Source organism: Taeniopygia guttata, chromosome 1 (genome assembly GCF_048771995.1).
Source record: "Taeniopygia guttata chromosome 1, bTaeGut7.mat, whole genome shotgun sequence".
NCBI lineage: Eukaryota > Metazoa > Chordata > Aves > Passeriformes > Estrildidae > Taeniopygia > Taeniopygia guttata.
Genome location: NC_133024.1, coordinates 37663174 through 37684162, shown reverse-complemented (window position 1 = coordinate 37684162; position 20989 = coordinate 37663174). Strand labels below are relative to the sequence as shown.

Sequence of the window (20989 nt, the reverse complement as noted above, 5' to 3'; positions counted from 1 at the left end):
AACTAATATATCCCTCTTTTGAGAGAAGGTCAGATAATACGTGATTCAAACCCTACGCATACTGGATCATGGTATAAACCTTTAAACACCCATTCCCTGCATGTGCAGAGCTCCCAAAACCATCCATGAGCTCCAGTGGTGGCTTGGCTTCCACTGTTGAGGTTCCAGGAGTAACTTGGTTTGATTGTTGAGTGCCTGCTTTTAAATTGACAAGAGGGATCTACTGAGTACTCCAGTAAAATGATAAATATATATATAAAATACACATATCAAATGTGGCTGGTTTAAACAAGGAAGCAAAATGAATTGTGTTTTTAAGAGCTGGTCAGCAGTATCTTAATAAAAATAAGGGGGTACCACAATATGAATTAAAAAAAAAAAAAACCCAAACAAAAAACACTGAAGAAAAAAAACCCCAAATGCCAAACCTAACAAAAAAGCAACACCCCAAAGAGAAAAAAAACTCCACAACCAATCCACCCAGCAGCTTGGAGTAATATTTCTTGAAATTGCTTTAAAATATGAAACTATTAAGATTAATCTGAATCAGTCTGTGCAGAGTTAAGATCGATAGATATGTGCTTAGATCTCAGCAGCAGCAGGTGCTTGCAGTATTATAAATATAAAGCAATACAAATTGAGGTGCTTATTAAATTTGCCTTTATGATGCTTTGAAGAATTGCCCTAGAACAGAAAAGAAAAATTACCATAGATTTTGGATTAGAAGGCTGACTTGAATAGCTGTGTTGCCAAAGGAGACAGAACATAAACTAGAATAAGTGATGGACTTGTTCAGAAAAGGTTATCTAACAGTGATTTGTCTCTAACATGGAGAGGTTGGCCAAGAGCTTTAGAGGGATGTGATTGAACACAGGAGGGCTTATTTTTTTTCATCAGTTTTAAGATGGTATTGAGTTTTAATATATTTTCCAGCAGATTGCACTGTAATCCTTTCTAGCATTTAGATTTCTCAGGTTTTTCCTTGTTTCCCTCTTCCTCTTCCCCCAGCTGACAAGACCTAATTCTGCAGGAAATGTTCATGTTTGTGAAACAGACTCGTTCAGAATTTTTGCAGCCTTTTTGGATAAGGCCGTGGTGAGGATCCTTGTATCTTACTCAGAACTTTCTAATATTCTTGAAATACTGTAGGGCCTCTGCAGAGAAGTAGCTGAGCATAGCAGCTAAGGAATTGTCAAGTAAACCAGATCAGAGCAACAGGCTCAACTGGCAGACTAATAAAAATAGATCAAAATCTGCAATGTTTTTTTCTTTAACAAGATACTCAAATTGATTTAATTTGGCAGGGAGCATACCAGGAAATCTTAGCATGGGAAAATAAGTGTGTTGGGGAGGAGCGATATCCTACTTTTTAGTAACAAAGCACAGGTATCCTTCATGGTGAAGGGAAGTTCTGTGGCACAGTTGCCCCTGAACCCTTCTCTTTGGATCACTGTCTTGGAAAGTGCCTGGCAGAGAAACAGCAAGGGCATCTAGGTTAGAAATGGTGATAACATGTGCATATGCAGAAGGAGTCATTTTCACTGAGTGAAGGGGGAAAGGGAACATGTATAGACAACTGGACTTCTGGCATCCATACCCAAATCTCCCTGGCCCTGCATGCATGGGATTACACAAAGGGCCATACCAAGCATTGAGTGTATTTTAGCTATAATTAGGGAATCATTGCAACCACATCCTTAGGAGTTTCAGGAAAAGGACAATTAAGGCAGTGCACAAGCATGACTACCCTTGGAACAATGCAGCAGGGAGTGAAGCTTAGTCTTGCACTAAGCTTACTGGGGTTAATCCAGTATCCTGTATCACTGGTGCCTCCGAGAATGATGCTGTGAATGTAGCAGATTGCTTTAAAAACAACCCGAGTGGAAAAGGAGGCTGTACAGGACTAAATGAGAGGGGTGAATGTGACTAGTGTTGCATAGGGGGAGGTGATGTTTTGGTCTTGGTAAGTGCTTTAAAAGGAGGTCACTTGTACTGTACTGTGTTGAACTGTGGTACTGATCAATAGTTGCTTGCTGAGTGTTCTGAACTTCTGAAACATCCTTCTCTGACTACCTGGGCTTGTTCATAATGGACTCTCTTACACACATGGCTCCACAGCGTTTGCTTTTGCTTCCAAGGTTTTGAGCTGGGGAAAGTCTTGGCAGTAGAACTATAAGTAAGAATATATAAATAAATAGATGGTGCAAGAATCAGTGTTGCAGAGCTGATCAGGCAAAACAGGTTTGTGTTTATAGGGTGTCTTTGATGAGCAATTCCCTTTGGTTAGAATGTGCAAAACCTTCTTCTTTATGTTTTTAATTTTATTAAGTCTTAATTAAACTTTCTGCATTTAAATTAGTTTGCATTAATGTCACACTGTCTTATTATGTGTATATTGACAGACACTAACAGGGATTTGATCAGCCTAATCCAGCTGTATGTAATTATGTGCCTTCCCCTTAAATAATTGCAAAGTCTATCAATCATGGCAGGAAAGCTGACTGCTTTATTATAATGTGGGATTGTTTAGTGAAATGTAATAAGACTTCAGGTTTAAGCTGGGGAGTAAACAGAATGAGATTTTACTGAGACCAGTAGTAGGAAGAAAAAGTTCCCCACCCATCCTGTGTTGCAAGTCTCAGTTCTTATCTTTCCTCCCCCCACCCCTCTTAAAAAAAAAAAGGTGTCCTGATTGCATTATTTTCACACTGATGTTGAGAACATTCCTGCAACTGAAAGGAATTTGGGAAAGGTGTAGATTTCTGGCTGCTGGAGGAAGAGCTCTAGCTAAAACTGTAGTGTTCATCCAGTGTAAGGTGGAGGCTTTTATTTCATTCATTGATAACTTGATTATCCAGACAAAATGAGTGTGTAGAAAGCAGCAGAGGTGGGAATGAAATCTGCCAAATGGTAGCACTGCATAAGCTCTAAATAAAGCTTGGAAAGTGAGTAAGGAGGGGAATACCAGGTACCCACTTAATAGATTGTATTTGAGTTGATTTCTATGTGATTGAGTTACTCTCCAGTGTCATGCAGTCTTTCCCTGTCACATGTAGAAGCACGGAGAGACAGGCATGTTGCCAGCAGTCTTTCCTCAGCCTCCTACTGAAAAACTATCCTTGCCAAGAAAAACTTGAAAAACCAGAACTTCAGAGAAGCCCCAAAGGGGATGAGTTTGAGATCTGAATCCCTCATTCAGTGTGTTCTGCCATTGCATCAGGCTTGCTTTAAATCTGTGAATACCTCTAAGATACTGTATAGAATAAAATGGTAAGTGCTTTTGTCAGTGCAGTGCTGTTCACTTTCCCCTTTGGGACTGTCTGGGGGATTTCAGGAGCCCAGAGGTTTGCACATCCATCTTGCATATTCCTGAGCCAGACAGTTCTGTATGTTTGAGCTAGAAGAGTGAGATTTCCCTTTTGCCTTCTGAAGAAACAAACTTTCACAAATAGTTCTGATCCAGCATACACAGATTGTCTTGTGGTCAGGAAATAACACTTCTGGATGTTCTAGATTTGTGCTATCTTGGACTGTTCTTCCAGCTTTTCTCTTCTGTCAGTCACACTGCATCCTTCCCCTCTCTTGCACACACAGGTGTACACACACACATACCTGCCGCCCAGGCTCAGCTCTTGCCTCTCTTGTTTCTGTGGTTTTAGATTTAACATTCCATCCTTGCTTGCTGTGGGCAAGGTTTTTCTGCCTGCCAATCTTTAGCCTGGACTAGCCTTTCAGTGCCAAAGTTTTAAAGACAGTAGAATCGTAATGAAAAGCAGTGACAGTCCCTCAACTCTCCTTTTTGCATTACAAAACTGTAACGTCAGGCTTCGGACTTGCTGGCATTGTGCCTGGCACATGCCTCGGGGATCTGTCTCAAAGACCTTTATAGTGATGCTGTCTCACAGAGTGACTGTGTTGGGAACCCCTTAGTTTGAACAGGGGAAGCAACAACCAGACCTCATGTAGGAAAAGTGCGTTTCCCGTCCAGGTCATCACCATTTCAGAAGATGGGCGCTGCTACCCTCTGGTGACAGTTCAGGTTAAGGTGTGAGCAGTGACACTCGAGATCAGGGTGGGCTGACGCAGCTGAACTGGAAAAAAGAAACTTGTTTTCTCACCAGATTCCTGTTGCTGCTCCTTCTGGCAGATGCCAAAGGTTGGTCTGGGAAAGCAGCACTTAAATTTTGAGGAGCTCTGACACCAGTGACTAGGTTATGTTTTATTTAGTGTAGCTGTTTACAAACTGACTGAATTTATGTAAATATACTGGAAAGATAAATGTTTTGTATCCAAAGGAGCCTTGTCAGGAACAGCTGAGAAAATTACCTTTTATGAAAACAGCTGAGCAAACACATAATACCAAGTCATATGCTAGACGTTGTGGTTTACTGCATTTATGTGCAAAATCATCTGTAGCTGTGGAGATGCAGAATGCCAAGTTCTTCTTTTACAGCCTCCCCTAGGAATTTAATTCATGCAGTGGCAGAAATTACATGTTTATTTTTCTTGTGTTTTCAGTAAACATTAGTTGTATTTCTTCATTGGACTGCCTGTTGGAAAAGTTGTCTTGATGTTGGTTCTCTACCAGGAAAAATATAGGTTATTTATCCACCTGTTCATGGAGCAAAAGAACTTGCCTATTTACTTATTTTGTTTTAATTGCATTCTGCTCGGTTTCTTTGCTGCATTCAGGGCAGATAGGATGGCACTGCAGGTCACCTGGCCTCTGTTTAACAATGCCTCCCCAAATACAGAGATCCGAAGCTCTTTGTTTCTAATGGAGATTGCTTGCTATACCCTAGTCCTTAGAACTGTGAGAATCATACAGAAATAGCTTTTTGCTTTGGTCGCCTTGCTCTCTCTGACTTTCTGGCAGCATTCAGTGATGGCTTTCATTTTCCAAATGCTGTGAATAGTTTGGAGACTCTCAAAGCTGTATTTACAGTAAATGTGATGTTGCAGTAATGATGGGTCAATTCAGCTTTATAAAAAAAGCCACCACCTCTCACTAAAAAATAATGTTAAACTGACTTCAAACAGAATCTTAATAGTTCCATATTGCTCTGTGTATAATTAAAAGCTTTCACCCTTGAAAACAGGGTTCTTTTTATTTGCTAATTGTAATTCCTTGCTACAGTCAAATAGACTGAGGTAAATTTTTATGATATTAAGAATTGACCTCATGCTGTAAAGAGAAAATCCATTTTTCACAGAGCAAAAATTTTCCTCTTAATGCTTTTCTTCATTTTTAGCAGACTCTGAAATCATGATAGTGCCACTGAAAGACAGGATCCCAAATTTAGCACTGCAAACACTATCTTCAGGTATGCATCAATTCTGCTGTGTAGCTTCAGTTTAAAAGGAATGCGTGACCCAGAGCATTTTGATCATGGAGAAGGAAAGTTATTTTTTTGGCTGTTGCTGCAGTTGTTGCTTGTTTTATTAGGGGGTGGCTTGTACAAATTAAAAATGGGGGGATTTTTATGCAGTTGATAATAAGTTCTCCTCTTTAGTGGTTGCACAGAACTGTGCTCTAGTACCATAAGAAGCTCTCCTGTAGTTGGAATATTCACTTTGTCATGGAACTGCTTTTGTGTTGTTCAGAGTGGGTTGTCTGGGGAGGTTTGGGAGAGGGATGGAGGATGTGACTAGGATTGAAGTGTTTTGCTAATCCTTTGGGCAGACCCAGTCTTTAGGGTTCAGAACTCACAGTCAAATTAGCAAATCTTCGCTCTGTCACTCACAAAAGTGATTACATAGAACCAGTCAAGTAATGAAGATTTTTTTAAACTATAATTTTACTTTTAGTGTTAAAAATGAAGTGTAATAATTGTGCTTGAATGTGATGGAAATATTGCTGGACATTTACTACTGCAGTTGCCTAAAAACTGTTGAAGTCAAGCTTTTTTGTCTTTTTTTTTTTTCCCAAAAAGCTTCCTCCATAGAGCCAGTCTTGCAAGGCAATGGGTGCCTAATGGGTCTGACACAAACATGGGCAGGTTTAGCTTGTCTGTGTGTGGAAGATGAATTACAAACCAGTCCAAGTGCTGCTGCAAGTTCTTCCCGTGTAGTAGCCACATTCAATGATGAACATGTTCTCCAGAGAAGATGTGAGGGTTGTTATTTTTTACATATCTGCCAGAACTGAAATGTGAGGTTAAATAAAGTTGGACCTTGGTGGATGGAAAGGCTGTGTACTCTTCAGAACTGTACTCTCTGGAGACCTCATCTAGAGCTCCATGTATGAGTATTCCTGCTTGTACATCTGTTCCAGATTCCTACTGAAATACTTTTCAAAATTCCCATTTAGCTGTGTGTCTAATCTGGCCAAATCACCTTAGAAATTGGTGACCTTACTGATGCTGTTCCTGCAATGGCCAGACCTTAGAATTTCAGGGAGGAAAATTCCCCATCCAAAATATGGTATGTCATCACAAGGTAAAAACAGTTATGAAGTAATGATAAAAAAAATAAATCTGTGTTCCATGGAGAAGAAGCCTGGAGAAGAGGAGGCTCAGGGGATGACCTTATCACTCTCTACAACTACCTGAAAAGAGGTTGTATTCTTCTCCCAGACAACCAGTGACAGGACAAGAACACACAGTGTTAAGCTGCACCAGGAGAGGTTCAAGTTGGACAGTAGGAACAATTTCTTCACAGAAAGGCTGATTAGACCTTAGATCGGGCTGTCCAGGGAGGCAGAGTCACAGTCCCTGGAAGTGTTTAAGACAAGACTGGATATGGCAATTAGTGCTATGGTCTATTTGACATGGTGATGTCTGGTCACAGGCTACACTTGATCATCTCAGAGGCCTTTTCCAATCCAGTTGATTGTGTAATTTTGTGATTCTGTGTGATAGCCTAAAATAAGACTTGTCCTTTATTAATAGTACTCATGGTTTGTGTAACAGTATTACATGCAGTTCAGTCATTCATTTAAAAATCCCAAAACATTTGCCTGGTTTCAAAACTAGGAAATAAAGCGTCTCTATTGCTTAGACCCCACTTTGGAGATGGAAATAAATGATACTACTCCAGCTAACTTGTGGGTTTTGGGCTCCCCATGCTGGGTGGGGCAGCACATCAGGGTTCCTTCTGCTCTGTCAGAAGCTGCTGTCCCTTTTCAGCAGTCACCGCTCAGCTGCAGGGAGAGCTGAAGTTCTGTGAGGTAAGGTGGATTACCTTTGTGTGTAGGAGGCCCTGGCCCGCTGCTCTGGCTGCACAGAGTCCCAGTGTCCATTCTGCTGGGACTGTGCAAGGAGAGGACGCCGTGCCATGGCCTGGGGCTTTGGCAGCACTCAAGGAACAATCCTGTTTCTCTGGTGGAAGGGATAGTCTTAGCCATGAGGATGGGGAGTGCTCCTGTTTGAATGACCACACAGTGCTGAGCAGTGGTTCCCTGCTGGCCAGGCTTCCTCTTGCCCTTGGAGTAGCATCCCTACCTCCTCTTTCCAGCTCTTGGGCCCAATGGTTCTTCCAGCCTCCACGCAGCAGCTCTGGCTGCATGACCCTGAAGTAATCAGCCCAGCAGCAAACATAAGTAACAAGATGATAAGTTATTTTGGTTTTTATTTATTTTGGTTTGGCTTCTTCGCAACTCTGATGCTGGTGTGTCTTGGTGATTGGGAACTACTGGTCTGGGGGCTTTTTAATGCTCAAATAATCTGAAAAGTATTGTCTGCTTAGATGTTTTATGTCCTTTTTTCCAGCTGCTGGCAGGCAGTCTGAATTGTGTGTCCAGATTGTCTGCTAGTTCATAGTTTGATTTTATTTTTAATGTCTCAGTAACATCCATACCCCTAAGGGAAAATTTAAATTATAAAAATTAATTCCTGTCAGATTATTTGTTTGAATTTCAAGTTGTTTTGCTGTTCCAGGAATGTTGCAGTGTCAATGCCAGGATCATGAAGCCAGGTTGAGCCAAATTGGCTTGCATACACTTGTAATTTTGGATTTGGAGAAAAATTTGTCAGTTTAACATGGTTAATACATTCATGCTGTGAGGTTTGTGATAATAAGTTCTTTAGACATCGAGACATACAATTACCCTAAGTGCAGATAAACAAAATCTTTTCTGCATGTGTTGCATGTGGAAGGATATGCAAATTTGCAATTCTCCATGAGCAGTGGTCTAGCCTGAGTTGAGGCTGCCATTCAGGACTCACAGGAACAGCCTTCTGTGGTGTGAGGAGCTTTTAACGGCAGATTACTGAAGTTCAGGGTTAATTTCACCAAAAAAAGGAGATGACAGACTGGCACAGATGTGGTTGGAAGATTGTTGGTATATTTTGAAGGAAATCAGTCAGGTTCCACTATAGTATTCTGGTATAAAATTATCCCTGCTTAGATTGACTTGGTCTAAGATGCTGTCAAATACTTCAGCATTGGTATGACTGACATGAGTGACTCAGTCCACCAATTCATGTTTTTAGGTTTTGACTTTAGCTCTGCAGAAACAGTGCACAGTAACTTAACCCAGAAGATGGAATGAAGAACACTTTTGTATATAAAAAGAAATGCTGATTAAGGGCAAAGAGGCATGGAACTGCTCTAGTAGGCAACGCAGAATACTAAATTAGTGAATTTGTGTTATGTTGAAGAACAATGAACGATGAAGAACGATGAAGAATGTTACCTTTAGTTTTATCCTCAGTAGCCTGAATTTTTTTACTGTTTTTTTTTCTCCTGGAAACCTTAGCTCTTCAGTATCAAGATGGGATAGGCTTTGTGAGATGGGCGTTTCAAACAACTTTACCAAGTTTAAAACAACTTTACCAACTAATTTCCTTTACTTGGCAATTGGTGTTTCTTAGAACGATTGTTCTAAGTAGCCAGCAGGTTTCTGCTTTTGGGGGAAAATTTGCTATAGTGAACTTAAAAATAACCTCATCACCCCATGCAATTTTATTATTAAATTTTAAATTTAAAAATTGATCAAAGTAAGATGAAGTTACCATGTCTGGCTACTGCGAGGCTGCTGTCATAGTGTTGTGGACTACAGGCATACCACTTTTGCTAGAGTGTTAATCCCTTCTGTTGATGTTCTCCTTGTGTCCCAGCTGAGGGAGTTGCTGGCTTTCCAGTTAAGGCAGTAGTTGAACCAGTTGGGTGATCACTTTCCCCCTTGCCAGATGTTTGGGCCAGTTGAGCCATTAATATCCATGGGAAGTAGCCTTAGGAGAATGGGATGTGTGCAGCCTGTGGCTGTGAGCCCTCCCCTGTTCAAGGGAGACTGGCATGGAAAGAAGACTTGGCTTCTGTCTGAGGAGGAAAAGTGAGCTTCCAGTTCTTTTGCAGCTGGTCCAAGGTTTGAGTTTGCACAAGACTGAAGTGCCTGTGGGACAACACTTTCTCATTGACCTTTTGATAGTGGCTTGCTCTGAGATGTTTTAAGTGAGCAGTGCTAATGAGACTGTTAATTACACCTATCCCAATGCTGTGTTACTTCCTTCCTCTCTTCACTGGCATTCAGCCTTCCCAGAGCATAAGCAGGGTGGTTGATGGCTGAGGGAGGATGTAGCTCAGTAATGTCAGATAATTTGTTCTCATGGACTGTGCACACCACAGAGAACAAGACCCTAATGTTGTAATCCTGCCCCTGTCACTGTTGATGTGCTTTATGGATCTGTTTCTTTCTTCCCATAATTTTTAGTAGTCAGTGAAGTCCACGGGGTCTGGTAAGGGGCTCGGCAGTGTAAAGCACCCTGAATGTGCTTGTACAACATGGGCTGTAGAGTTTCCTCATATCCAGCTGAACACTGGTTTTTCAGGGCTGTTTCATCCTAGGATGAAAATATCAGAATCTACAACATCCTGGACTTTTCCTGTGGGAAAGTGTTTTCTCTTGCAGCAACTGTCCAATCCTGGCAGTCATGGCTGGGCACCTGGTGGCAGCAGGACCCTGGAAGCAATTTGCAGAGATTCGCCATTTCCATTTTATGGTTCAGTTAAGAAGAAGCCTAAGGCTCATTTCTCTGGAAACTCTGGGTCAGTTTCTGTGTGAGTCCATCTCTGCCAGTAGCAAAGCCAAGTAATGCAGTCTACCAGATACGTTATTTGGAGACTGATGCCAGATTCCCAAACTGGAGAATGCCAGCTTGCAATTCAAGTGGTGCTGACATTTGTGGGAAGGCTTTCTGTTCTAAGCTGTCAGATGTTAGCCAGTGTATGTAATTAACTTGGTATAATTCTGCTTCAGAACGAAATATACATTCAAAAGAGACTTAAAAAAAAACCATCCTGATGTTTTTAGTGTCTGGGTAGTAAGTGATGCTGCACAGAGCAAGACATACATTTATTGTTAGAGAGATTGGTTTCATGGCAACTCCTCTTTGTTACTGTGGTACACAGAAGGTCCCAGAGGCTTTTACTGTCCATCACTTCTTGGGTCTTGTGGGTAATCCAGATACAAAACCTGCAGACTACATTAACAGTGAAAACAGAAAATAATACCAAAACGCAGTCTGAAATGCTCTGGTTGGCTAATTATCCCAAAGGACAAATGTAAAACTCTATTTTGCATAGTAGTTTTTCTAGAGTTTGGTAATAAATCTTGTGAGCAGAGCAAGAGAGGGAATGGAAGGAGTAAAAAATTTGTTTTGCCCCAGTGGAAATTCAGGAGTTAGGGAAGTGACACCACCACACCAGAAACCCATGGCTTGTTGGTGGTGTATATCAAAAGCTCCTCCCTGAGTCAGGAAGTGTTGAAGATTTGCTGAGAAGAAAATTAAGGAAGTTTAGAAATTACACAGACCATTTGATTAAAAGACGGGAACAGGGTGTTGTATGTAGTTGTGGCATCCAATCTGTTTGCTTCTCCATCGTTAAGTTCATTGACCACTTCTGGTTTCTAAATCTGTTACATATTTTGATCCTAGTGCTGTACCATGCAGAAGGAAATGATTCTTTTTAAGACTTGAATTTTATAGTTTCCTCTTTTGAAAAATATCCTAGGCACCAAAAGTTCTCCTTTTGTTCTCTATCAAAACCAAAATGAAGGGTTTGCCTCAGACTTCAAGCTGAATTTGCTAAGTTTATGGTCAGAAAACAACTTCCTGAAAGATGTATAGGCAGGGGATATAGAATTGATTAATCCAGCTGAACACTACGATCTTTTCATGCTTGAGCCTTTTTTTTTTTTTTTTTTTGGTTGGATTTGGAGTTTTTTATGGTTGTTTTGGTTTTATTTATTTATTTAGAGTGCATCCAGGATGGACCATATAAAGCCAGAAGTATTGATTCTGTGCCTTGTTGCTGGTTTTCTAGTACCACAGGCTTACTGTGATAGTCTGGTCACTTCTATCAGTCCAAGTTTAGCAGAGTTATTCCACATTGTATCTTAAATGATGCAAAGGAATTGCCTGGATGAGATTCACAGCAGGCAGGTTGTTACCTGTGAGAAACGATGAAAAGTCCTTTGTAGCTGCACATAACCTCTAGGTGAGGATTCTTGTTTTGTGAGTGTTTTTAGTTCTGTTTTGCTTTTGTGATCAGGCTGACAAATGAGATTGAGTGGTAACACCAAAAGAAAGCATCTCACTCTCAGCAAAACCTCTTCTTGGATTTCAAAAAAGTAGTCATAAGACAGCTTTTAGCATCAACCAGAGATGACACATCAAGAGGAAGTCATGTCTGGGGTGAACTGAGCTTTGCACCTTTGCTTGCTGATATATGCTCCTCACTTACAGCATCACATTAAAGTCATCTTTACATTTCGATATTAAGAAGAGGGAAAGAAAAGAGGAAGTTGGCAGTAGCCCATTAATTTCTACATATGTTTTATTTGAGTATATTATAGTGATGGAAAAACTTGAGTTCATAATTTATTTCAATTTAACTCAGTATTTGATACCAGTAATTATTGCTGTATGGCAGCAGAACCAGAAGTATTAAATTAAGCATCTCTTTCTCCCCATTTATTCCTATTGGAGTACCCTTTATGCCAGTAAATACCTGTTGTGGATGATAAATGCTTCTGTCAGGGTGTGTCAGCTTGCCCTTGTTCTGCAGGTTTGTGGGAGCCACAGCCCCTGAGCAGGGACCCTCCTCCCTGCCTTCTCCATGGACAGCTGTGTTCATTTGAGACTAATTCAGATTACTTTCATTAAGTCTTTAGCTGTGTTATCTTATTTGTCTTGGAGGACAAAATGTATGGTGCTGGGCTTTGTTTCTGGCTGAACAGAGTACGATAAAAGTTCAGGGTTCTTGGACTGATACACACTATGATGAACTAACTGCTCTGTTTTTTATGGGGAAAGTGTTGTGTGGATGAGCTGAACTCCATGATTCTGTTTCTATGAAAGAAGCTGCATTGGTGTCCATTGGATGAAAGATTTACCTGCAAATGTTTTTAATGACTGGAATATATGTAGATCTTGCTCAAAATAATTGTTTTCTTTCTTTTGCAGTTTCTTGCACAGCCAACCACTCAGTGGAAAAAGAATTCTTCAGCCTCTTGTTTCAAAAGACCTTGGACAATCTTCTGCTGTTACACTCCCTTTGGTCCCACATTTGAGCAAAAAAAAGATCAAAGAGGAGGATGAGGCAGCTTAGAGGAAAACCCAAAAAAGAGACCTCCAAAGATAAAAAGGAGAGAAAACAGGCAATGCAAGAGGCCCGGCAACAGATCACCACCGTGGTGCTTCCCACACTGGCTGTCGTAGTACTGCTGATTGTTGTGTTTGTTTATGTAGCGACTCGTCCCAATACAACTGAATGATGCAGCTTTTCAGACTCTCTAGCTTTGGGATATTAATTTTACCAAGAGCCAAAAGGAACTCTCTGCCACTCTTTTAGTACTTTGCAAAGGATCTTGCTGGTATTTTCAGTCTTTCTCTTGGCTACAGTCCCACAGATTCTCTTTAGGAATGTAACATAAAACGTATTAGTGAATGTGCCAGTACGTTTTATGGTCCAGTTATGTGCCTTTCAGACTTTTAAAAATGGTGTTTTTCGTAAAGCTGTTTGAAGCTCTATATTGTAAAAGGAAATCGTGTTCTGCTATAAATTTGTAAAAAATCAGCTTTCAGCTTTTATCACTGTTACAGATAATGTTGCTCCCAAGAGCTCTTGTATGTCTATTTCAGAACTTCCAAAGAAGTACATTTCTTCTTTGTACATAATGTCATATGAAGTGCTTTGATTCAGAAAGGATATATTTATTTTTTGAACAAAAGAAGTCTTACTAGGAATCTTCAAATTATTTTGCAAAAAAAAAAAAAAAAGTGACATTGTGAAAGCCTACATTGTGTAATAATTTTTTCATCAACCACTATATAGTTCACTCAAAAAGAATTTCTTTTTGGTGTGAGATGCCAACATGCAAAGTGAATACTTCAGGATCTGCTGTATGGAATCGTACAGAATTTGGACATGGAGATTCTGCCAGGTTATGATGAAGTAACTAATAACAAAGTACATAAACACAGATAGTTGCTTATCTGAATGTTCAATATTTGAAACTGTGTAAGTGGCAATAAAAAGGTGGTTTTGCATACAAAACCTTGATTATTTCTTTTATTAAGAAGGGAGAAGTAACATTGTAACTTTGGTCCTCATCCCCTCATTGGAAGGAACCTGTGAGCACAGGTTGGGCAGTTTAATTCTAGGAAATTAAGCTGCAAATTCTCATCAAAATGCCCCAATGACCCTGTATTCTACTACAGCCCTTTCTTATTCAAGTAAAATAAGACACTCAATAGGCATTAACCTTCAGAAGATTTTGGGAAAGGAGATTGAGAACTCCTCACTGCTGCTTAAATGCAGGCCAAAGAAGGAAGAACATGATGCTCTGATGCACTGGTGCATGGCAGGAAATATTTCTGTGCTTAAAGACCCCTTGAGTCTTTCCCTCATGTGTAGTCTTTTGTCTAAGGCATAGTCCCAGTGAAGTCAGCAGGACTCTTCACTGAGGTGCCAATGAAAGAGGGGGCTGTATTTCCTGCATCACCCCCATGTACTGCTCCTGTGCAGAATACTGCTGCCATCCAAAGTTGCTTTACCAAAAAAAAAAAAACAAAACAAAAAAACAAACGCTTCAGGTGAGCAAATGCAGGTCCTTGCAGTGTACTTTGCCCTAAGCTAAGGCCCATAATCCCACAGTAGGGTGAGCCTATGGCTGGCTATAAACTGGGAATGATGCAGATACCTGATGGCGCAAGGGTGGCTGTGGCTCCTGACTTGGTGCTACTGCTGTTGGGAGTGTCTAGAATAAAACTGGCCCTGAAGATCGAGATGATTTTGACATACAAAGTTTACTAAAACCTAAAGAAAGAGTTTGGATGAACTGTGAGGTTGTTCCCCCCCGCAGCTTGCATCATAGCTGGGATATCTGCACGAGCTGCACAGACAGCATGGCCAGCGTGGTCTGACTGCAAGAGCGTTTACCCGCGGAGCGGCCAGCGGGAAATCTGCTGGCAAACCCCTGTGCTCAGCGGGCCGTGTGCTGACACTGAAATTATCTGTGCTTTGCACTGACAACCGCTTCCTTCAGCTGGGGAGCTCTCCAATGATGAATCTCTAACAGTAATTGCTTAGTCTGTCATCTCCCAGCTGTTTCTGTTCTCCTAGGCACCAAATCCTTGTCCTATTTTTATTTTATCCTCAGTCAGGGATGGCTGCAGTGGAGCTCTGGTAGTTTGCACCTTTTTCAACTGTGCTGTTCAGCTTGAATAAAATTTGTGCCTGAGCAAGTGACCAAAAGTGTGTGCAATTTAAATATGCATGTCCTGCAGTGTACTTGGTGTCTTGGGTGTCTAAAATAGAAGTGCAGTTTTTGATAACCTCTTGCGCAGATTCCTCCTCATTGTCCTCTTCCATAGATTCTTAGCCAGGGATTTCTGACTCTTCTTGTTCTGTAATACTTTGTGATGGCTCTTAATGAAGTTCCTGTGACTTCCTCATCTCTGAGTAGTAGCTTATTTCAGTTTCTTCCACCTGCAGAGTTTTTTTATGAGCCCAGGCAATGATCTTATAATTCAGAGAGCCTTCCCCAAAATTGTTCAGAGTCATGTGGTTTTGCCCCACCTTCATTTTCTGCAAGAGTTGAGTCTGTGACATAAAAGCAATGAACTGATGAACTGGCTGATAACAACTAAATAGGTAAAATGTCAGTTGGGCTAGATAACACTTATGATTACTCCTCTAATGAGATGTTACATTTCTGCTGATTTTTTCTTACGCCCTTCCTTTATCTCTTGTCATCTGTAAATTCTTCAGGTCACAATAATAATATTTTCAGAGACAAATGTCTATTAATATGAACCTATAGCTAATTAAAGATGTGTATTTAAATTCTCTGAAATGTGCAATTTTACTGAGTGCTAATTGAGAGGAAAATAGTGTTACACTTTTTGAATGGTTCTTTAAGTAGTTCCTTATGTAGAAGCTGGAATTGATTTCACAGTTCAACTTAAAAAAAAACCCAGTATTTTTTTCTCTAGTAAACAATAAAGTTGGATTCTGACATTTTCTACCAAATTCCCTTGTACTTGTACTGAATATGAGAATGTGGGTTTGGAAAAAAGGTATGAAGCCTCTGCAGACAGAAACTGTCAAAAATCACTGAGTAATAATGGGGAAATAAATAAATGGTGGTTGCCCAAATGTCAACTTGTGTGAGCTTCTCAGCTGAAGGTGTAACAGTGCCTCTGTTTTTTTAACTGTATGTATTGCTCCAACTGTCAGTTGCCTTCAAAAATGTCTTAGAAATAAGAGTTTCAAACCTTTTCCCAGCATACAGTAGCTTGTGGGCAAAATTGAATGATTTATTACAAGCATTTTCCAGAAAACTCATGCTGAGACACTTCTTCAGCAGTGTCTTATGATTTCCAAGAGTGCTCATTATCAGGTGAAGTCATTAAAAATCTGCCATTGCCTTCTGATAAATCAAGTTATAGAAGCAGTTTTTAAAACCTGATTTTTCAAAGCATAAATCAAATCTGAGTCAAATACTTAAACATCAAGGTTTGAATGGAGTTTTATAAATGTCTGCAAGGTGCTAAGAAAACAAAGCGATCGTGTCAAGTATTCTTGCAGTGGGTAAATGCCCAGCTGCCTTACACATGGCCGTAGCTCCCCATAGCCAGGTGAGAGAAGCCAGTGGCACTGCCTGTGGTCTGAAGGAAGAACTACACGTATTTTAAGAACTCAGAGAGATTGGCTCCTGGTCTCATGTTTCAATCCATCTACACGAAAACATCTACTTTACTGATATTCAGTTTAAATGCACACACCAGAGAAGATGCACTGTTCTTTTTTTGGACCATTTACGTTCAGCGTCCAGATGGATCATGTACAGCTTTGAACACTCCTGTAGCTGTGGAAGAGCTGAAAGAAACAGATTGATCTGTTGGTTTAGGAAGGGACACAGGAATGCAGCATATCACAGTCTAGGGGCATTGCTCAATCCACTAGCAGAAACTTAAATGCAGTACATTAAATTACAGCCTATTTATGGATTTGAAGGTGTCCATGTGATTAAAGAGTAACTCCAACACAGTGAACTTTGAGATCTGATCCCCACAGCGAGGAAAAAACAATACACAGTTCCCACACTGGTTTACCCAACTCCAATGAATTCTGTTTAACCTAGCATTTTCTCAGCAGAAGCTGTGTGTGAGAAGAGAAAACCCAGATTTTCCTAGTGCAAGGCAGTTTGTGTGTAAAATCTAGTGGATAGCTATTTTGAATGGCATTAAACAGGAAAGGAAAAAGATTGTGAATGATGTAATTGGCTGTTGTAGGTTGTAAAGCCAGAGGGGAATTTACAAGCTAAGAACCTTCTCCCCAGTGCACTCTGACAGCTGTTGAGTCTGTGGGAGACGCAGGAGTAGAGAGCAGCAGGAGTGAGAGGAGTCAATCACATACCTGAGCTGGCTGTGTAATCCAGGCTTTGATGGCTGGCAGGACAGACTGCAGATGTGCAGTCACCTGGCTCATGCATTCAGCAGTCTGGCTTCCTTCTCATTCCTACTGGTGGTGTTTAGTTGAGCTTGGAATTATTAAGTGCTGGTGGGCTTGATTCTGTGCGCTGTCGTAGCGCTGTTAAACCAGGAGTTAGAACCAGTTCCACTACAATAAAGCCAGAACAGTGAACTGAGGGATTAGGCACTTCCTGTACTGTCTCTGATCACAGCATAAATTTATTGGCTGTTGTTTAAGTCTACCCATTGGAAAAGCAAGAGAGCTGTGCCTATGATTGTTTGTTTTTGGGTTCATTTGGCACTGTGTTTTGCTGCTGCAGTTTGCATTCCTCTCTACATTGGCTCAGAGTACTCACACTCTTCCAATGTCTGACACTCTTCCATTCTTATACTCCTCAATTTCCCATACATGAGAGAGTAAGAAATAGAAGAAAATGCGCTACATATCCAACTTTCATGTGAGCCACTTTTAAATGGCTATTTAGTATTCAGTAACTGGTTTTTCAGCCTCCTCAGAGAAAGTTTTGGGAAGTGAATTGGACAGCAATGCTCTGGCAGCTTTTATGCCACCAACTATTTCAAAATTACATCTTGATGAAACATGTTGGCAACTGCGTGCATTTGACCTCTGTTTTTCCTTCAGCCAAAAAAAAAAAAAAAAAAAAAAAGCTGGTGGCAGCCTGAACCATTGTTCTTTGTATTTAAATCAAGTCTTTCAACTGGGAGCCAAAAAATTGCTTTTCAGTACAGCTTTGAAAAATCATCAAAGTCCAGCAGCTTATAAAAATTTTCCATTGCCTCACTATTCACAAAGTAGAATAGAAATTTTCTGTAATATCCGGGCAATTTGCAGCTCCCAAAGATTGCACCTTGTCTTGTCAAATGAGCCTAATGATTAATACTTTTTTTTTTTTTTCATTTTTATTGGTGTCTTGAGGAATTTATAGCCTTGGACCCTTCTGATTATTCCTTTTTTAACAATATACATCCATGTCCAATCCCTGTCCATAAATGAGTACTTTCTCAGTCTTTATTATTTCTGCTGTCCATCATTAAAAGTTTTTTTGGCATAACATCAGGTTAACATCAGGAAGATGTATCTTCCTTCAGAAACCTCTCACCTGCTCAGTTGAGTTTCTGCCTTTTAATGTAACTAAAGTGTTCAAACCTGTAGTAGATAAGGGACAGGCGAAGCGGAAGACCACGGGATGTGACGGAAAGATAGACCCCTCCCCCTCTCTCTTCCCCACGTTATCTATTAACCCCAGAAGCCCCAGGAGCATGTAGCCACACCTGTCCTGGTAAATTTCCACTCCTTACTAATCCCTGAGACCCCCCAACCCCCCTCTGACGTAGCAAAGACCCCTAAAACTATTTAAACCCACGAGATAGGACAATAAACGCTTTTCGACCGTCTGCCATATTGGTGTCTGCGTGTGTTGATTAGCCCGAGTGGCTTGGGCGAGACCAGGCTGCCGTGCTGCCTTACCTGAACCAGGTCCCTGGTTGTCCTTTATAAAGGCAACACAAACCAGTGGTTTCTATACTATGGCATCAATGGTCTCATTTACATTGGGGATTGTTAGATGAGCAACTTTTGCTGTTTGGTTGAGAAAGAGAAGGACAAACTTTCTGCTTAGTAGGTGTTAAAAAAAAATGGCACCTTGATCCATTGTGTCTCAGCATATTTGTGACACAGTGCTCTCTGACCAGGCAATAACAGTAACAAGTAGGCTGTTCAGATACAGGTACTTCACAATTTCCAGTGCTTCTCAAAGGCATTTTATTATATGGCATTGCACAAAAGCCAGGCTGAAACTAACTCTGGTATTTTATCAGCCAAAATTAGTAGCTTGCCCAGATCTTAAAAACCTTTAGGAAAAAAACCATCGTACCCATTTCTGATGATTTCATTCACTCATTCTGCATCATCTCACAGATCTAACCTTGAGTATTGTCCTCATGCCTGAACTGGAGGCAGACATATACATTTCTTGGAAGATCTGGGGCAGTCTGTCATCTTGTATGTTTGAATCTGAGAGTGGCAAAAGATTCTGGCTAACTGGCTATTTCTTTTGCTCTTCTGAAAGGCAGTATTTTGCTGTCTTTTTGCTTATACAGATCTTTCCCCGCTTAAAATTTAGCTTTATTTTCGGGGGTTTCTGAATTTCTTTATTAATTCTTTTAAAACTGCATCTCCCCCTAAGCTGAGGGTATGTATATATTTAGTTTGTTCAGATGTCCTTCCATCATCTTTTTATTCAGTTCTTGTTCCTCCAGCTGAGTCTAGTAATTTTCCTGAATTTTCCTGTAAAAGGTTCTTTGATGTCCTCATCTTCATTGCTCATTTTACTGCAAGCTGAGCCAAAGTGGTATTTAAAATCTTGGTATTTTGTGTAAGTATGATGTAGTGTATTTTGTCTTAGTGGAAATATAGAATCGAAAAACAATTTACATTTTAGCCATGGTCCTGAATATTAATGAGACTTCTTTTACTCACAAACTGGAGCAGTTTGACAGCCTGGTATTATTTTTATCCAGATTTTCCCAGGAAGTTGGCAACAGTATATGGTGGAAAGCAGTTCTTCAGTATCTCATTCACTGAAATTGGTGGTTCATCAACAGTGTCTGTAATTTCTGTTTCGCTTGCACAGCAATAGAATTCAGTGTGAACTGCAAATAAAAGGAATCTCAATATTATGCAGATTTTCAGCACATGTAGTTGAATTAACTCTGCTCAATTATATAAAGTTTTCCTATGATGTAGGAAAATGTAAAGAATTTAGGCCGTTACCTAAGACTGATCACATGTTGTCTGAAGCTGAAGTTTTTCCTCAATGTTCCAATACAGTTAAACAACAAACCAACACGGTAAGAAAACTTCAATCCAAAATAGGTGCTTTTGAACCCAGGTTTTAAAAATTGTAAAGTCTTAATGTAAAGTGCCTGAGATCAGGTTCTGCCCCTGGTGAAGTCTATCGGTCTGGTAAAAGGGGAAATATGGGTGGCTTCAAAACATGTGCTTGGTCTTTTAATGTTCTTCTCACAAAGCAGCATTTCCAGAGGCCCAGGGGCTATTTCCATGGCCAAGAATCACCAGAGCATAGATAAGCTTTTCATGCCAGGAGCTGAGACATGGGTAAAGGCCTTTATTATTTTTCTGTACAATCTAGATAATTTGTCTTGGTTGATTTTAATTTCAAGGGAATAATTCCACTTATTGGCCCTTTGTACATTACAGAATTTTAAGTATCTTAATTTACAGTGCTGCAACAGGGTCTCTGCTGCACACAATTTAACTGTGCAAAACCCATCTGTATATTTCAGAATATGTTCAGAGTTTATTTTGTCATATAGTTAAGTTACAATATACTTAAATCTGTAGGAGAATGATGATTTTCTTGAAAACTTGGTGTTACAAATACATGATATTGGCGATGTGCCTAAATACATTAAGCAGCTAGTTGCAGATTTTAGTTCTAAGAAACTCATGGGTGATTACTTGGTTTGCTTTTCTTAATTGTGTGACTGGCTTAAGTATGCCTGCTTTGCTGCATTCTGGCATATTTTTTTAGAGTATTTTCAGAATATCTTTGCAGCTCTTCAAGGTGTGAATTTAAACGTTCTTCAAATTCTCTTGCATGTTTCTCTTCCTCTTGAAGGAACTTTTCTGTTGTTGAAAGGAAGGACATCTCAGGGGGAGACTGAGCAATGAATAGAAAATCATGGTTAGGAAAAACCAACAAGTGCTACAACGTGTTTGCATTATCAAATTCTAGATGTGAAAAACATCTTGACCTACAGCAGCTAATAACACTATAATGCTTTACACCTCTTCAAGAAAGCACCATTTTTACAGGCATGCATTTTTAAAGGCATCCATGTGCCTAAATGACATGAACTGAACGTTGTGTTTGATTATCTCTGATATTCATAGCATTAGGATGTAGCTTGGCCATTAAAAATTTAAATATCCCACTAGACAGAATTAAGCTGCTGCAGAACCTCCAAAATCTATCAACTACAGGCTATGTTAGTTGTTTGCATAATGTAGACCAAGGCAGAGG

The 20989-nt window shown here is 40.2% G+C and overlaps 2 protein-coding genes across 11 annotated transcripts in view; one reads left to right on the top strand and one right to left on the bottom strand.

The window, feature by feature from the left end:
- Window positions 1-13500, top strand: part of SMCO4 (single-pass membrane protein with coiled-coil domains 4) — a 28250-nt gene extending 14750 nt beyond the window's left edge. The window contains exon 2 of one of the 2 annotated variants that reach the window (XM_072926168.1): window positions 12408-13500. In XM_072926168.1, the coding sequence (XP_072782269.1) occupies window positions 12539-12718 (180 nt within the window). In that variant the 5' untranslated portion in view covers window positions 12408-12538 and the 3' untranslated portion in view covers window positions 12719-13500. 2 annotated transcript variants of the gene reach the window in all.
- Window positions 13501-15958: 2458 nt separating this feature from the next.
- DEUP1 (deuterosome assembly protein 1) overlaps window positions 15959-20989 on the bottom strand; it is a 47092-nt gene continuing 42061 nt past the window's right edge. For 7 of the 9 annotated variants that reach the window (XM_072927115.1, XM_072927109.1, XM_072927102.1 and 4 more), the window contains one exon: window positions 18689-20626. In XM_072927115.1, the coding sequence (XP_072783216.1) occupies window positions 20456-20626 (171 nt within the window). In that variant the 3' untranslated portion in view covers window positions 18689-20455. Of the gene's footprint in view, window positions 16327-16866; window positions 18091-18454; window positions 20627-20989 lie in introns of those variants that run through there. The other 2 variants (XR_012055117.1, XR_012055115.1) reach the window with 2 other exon arrangements.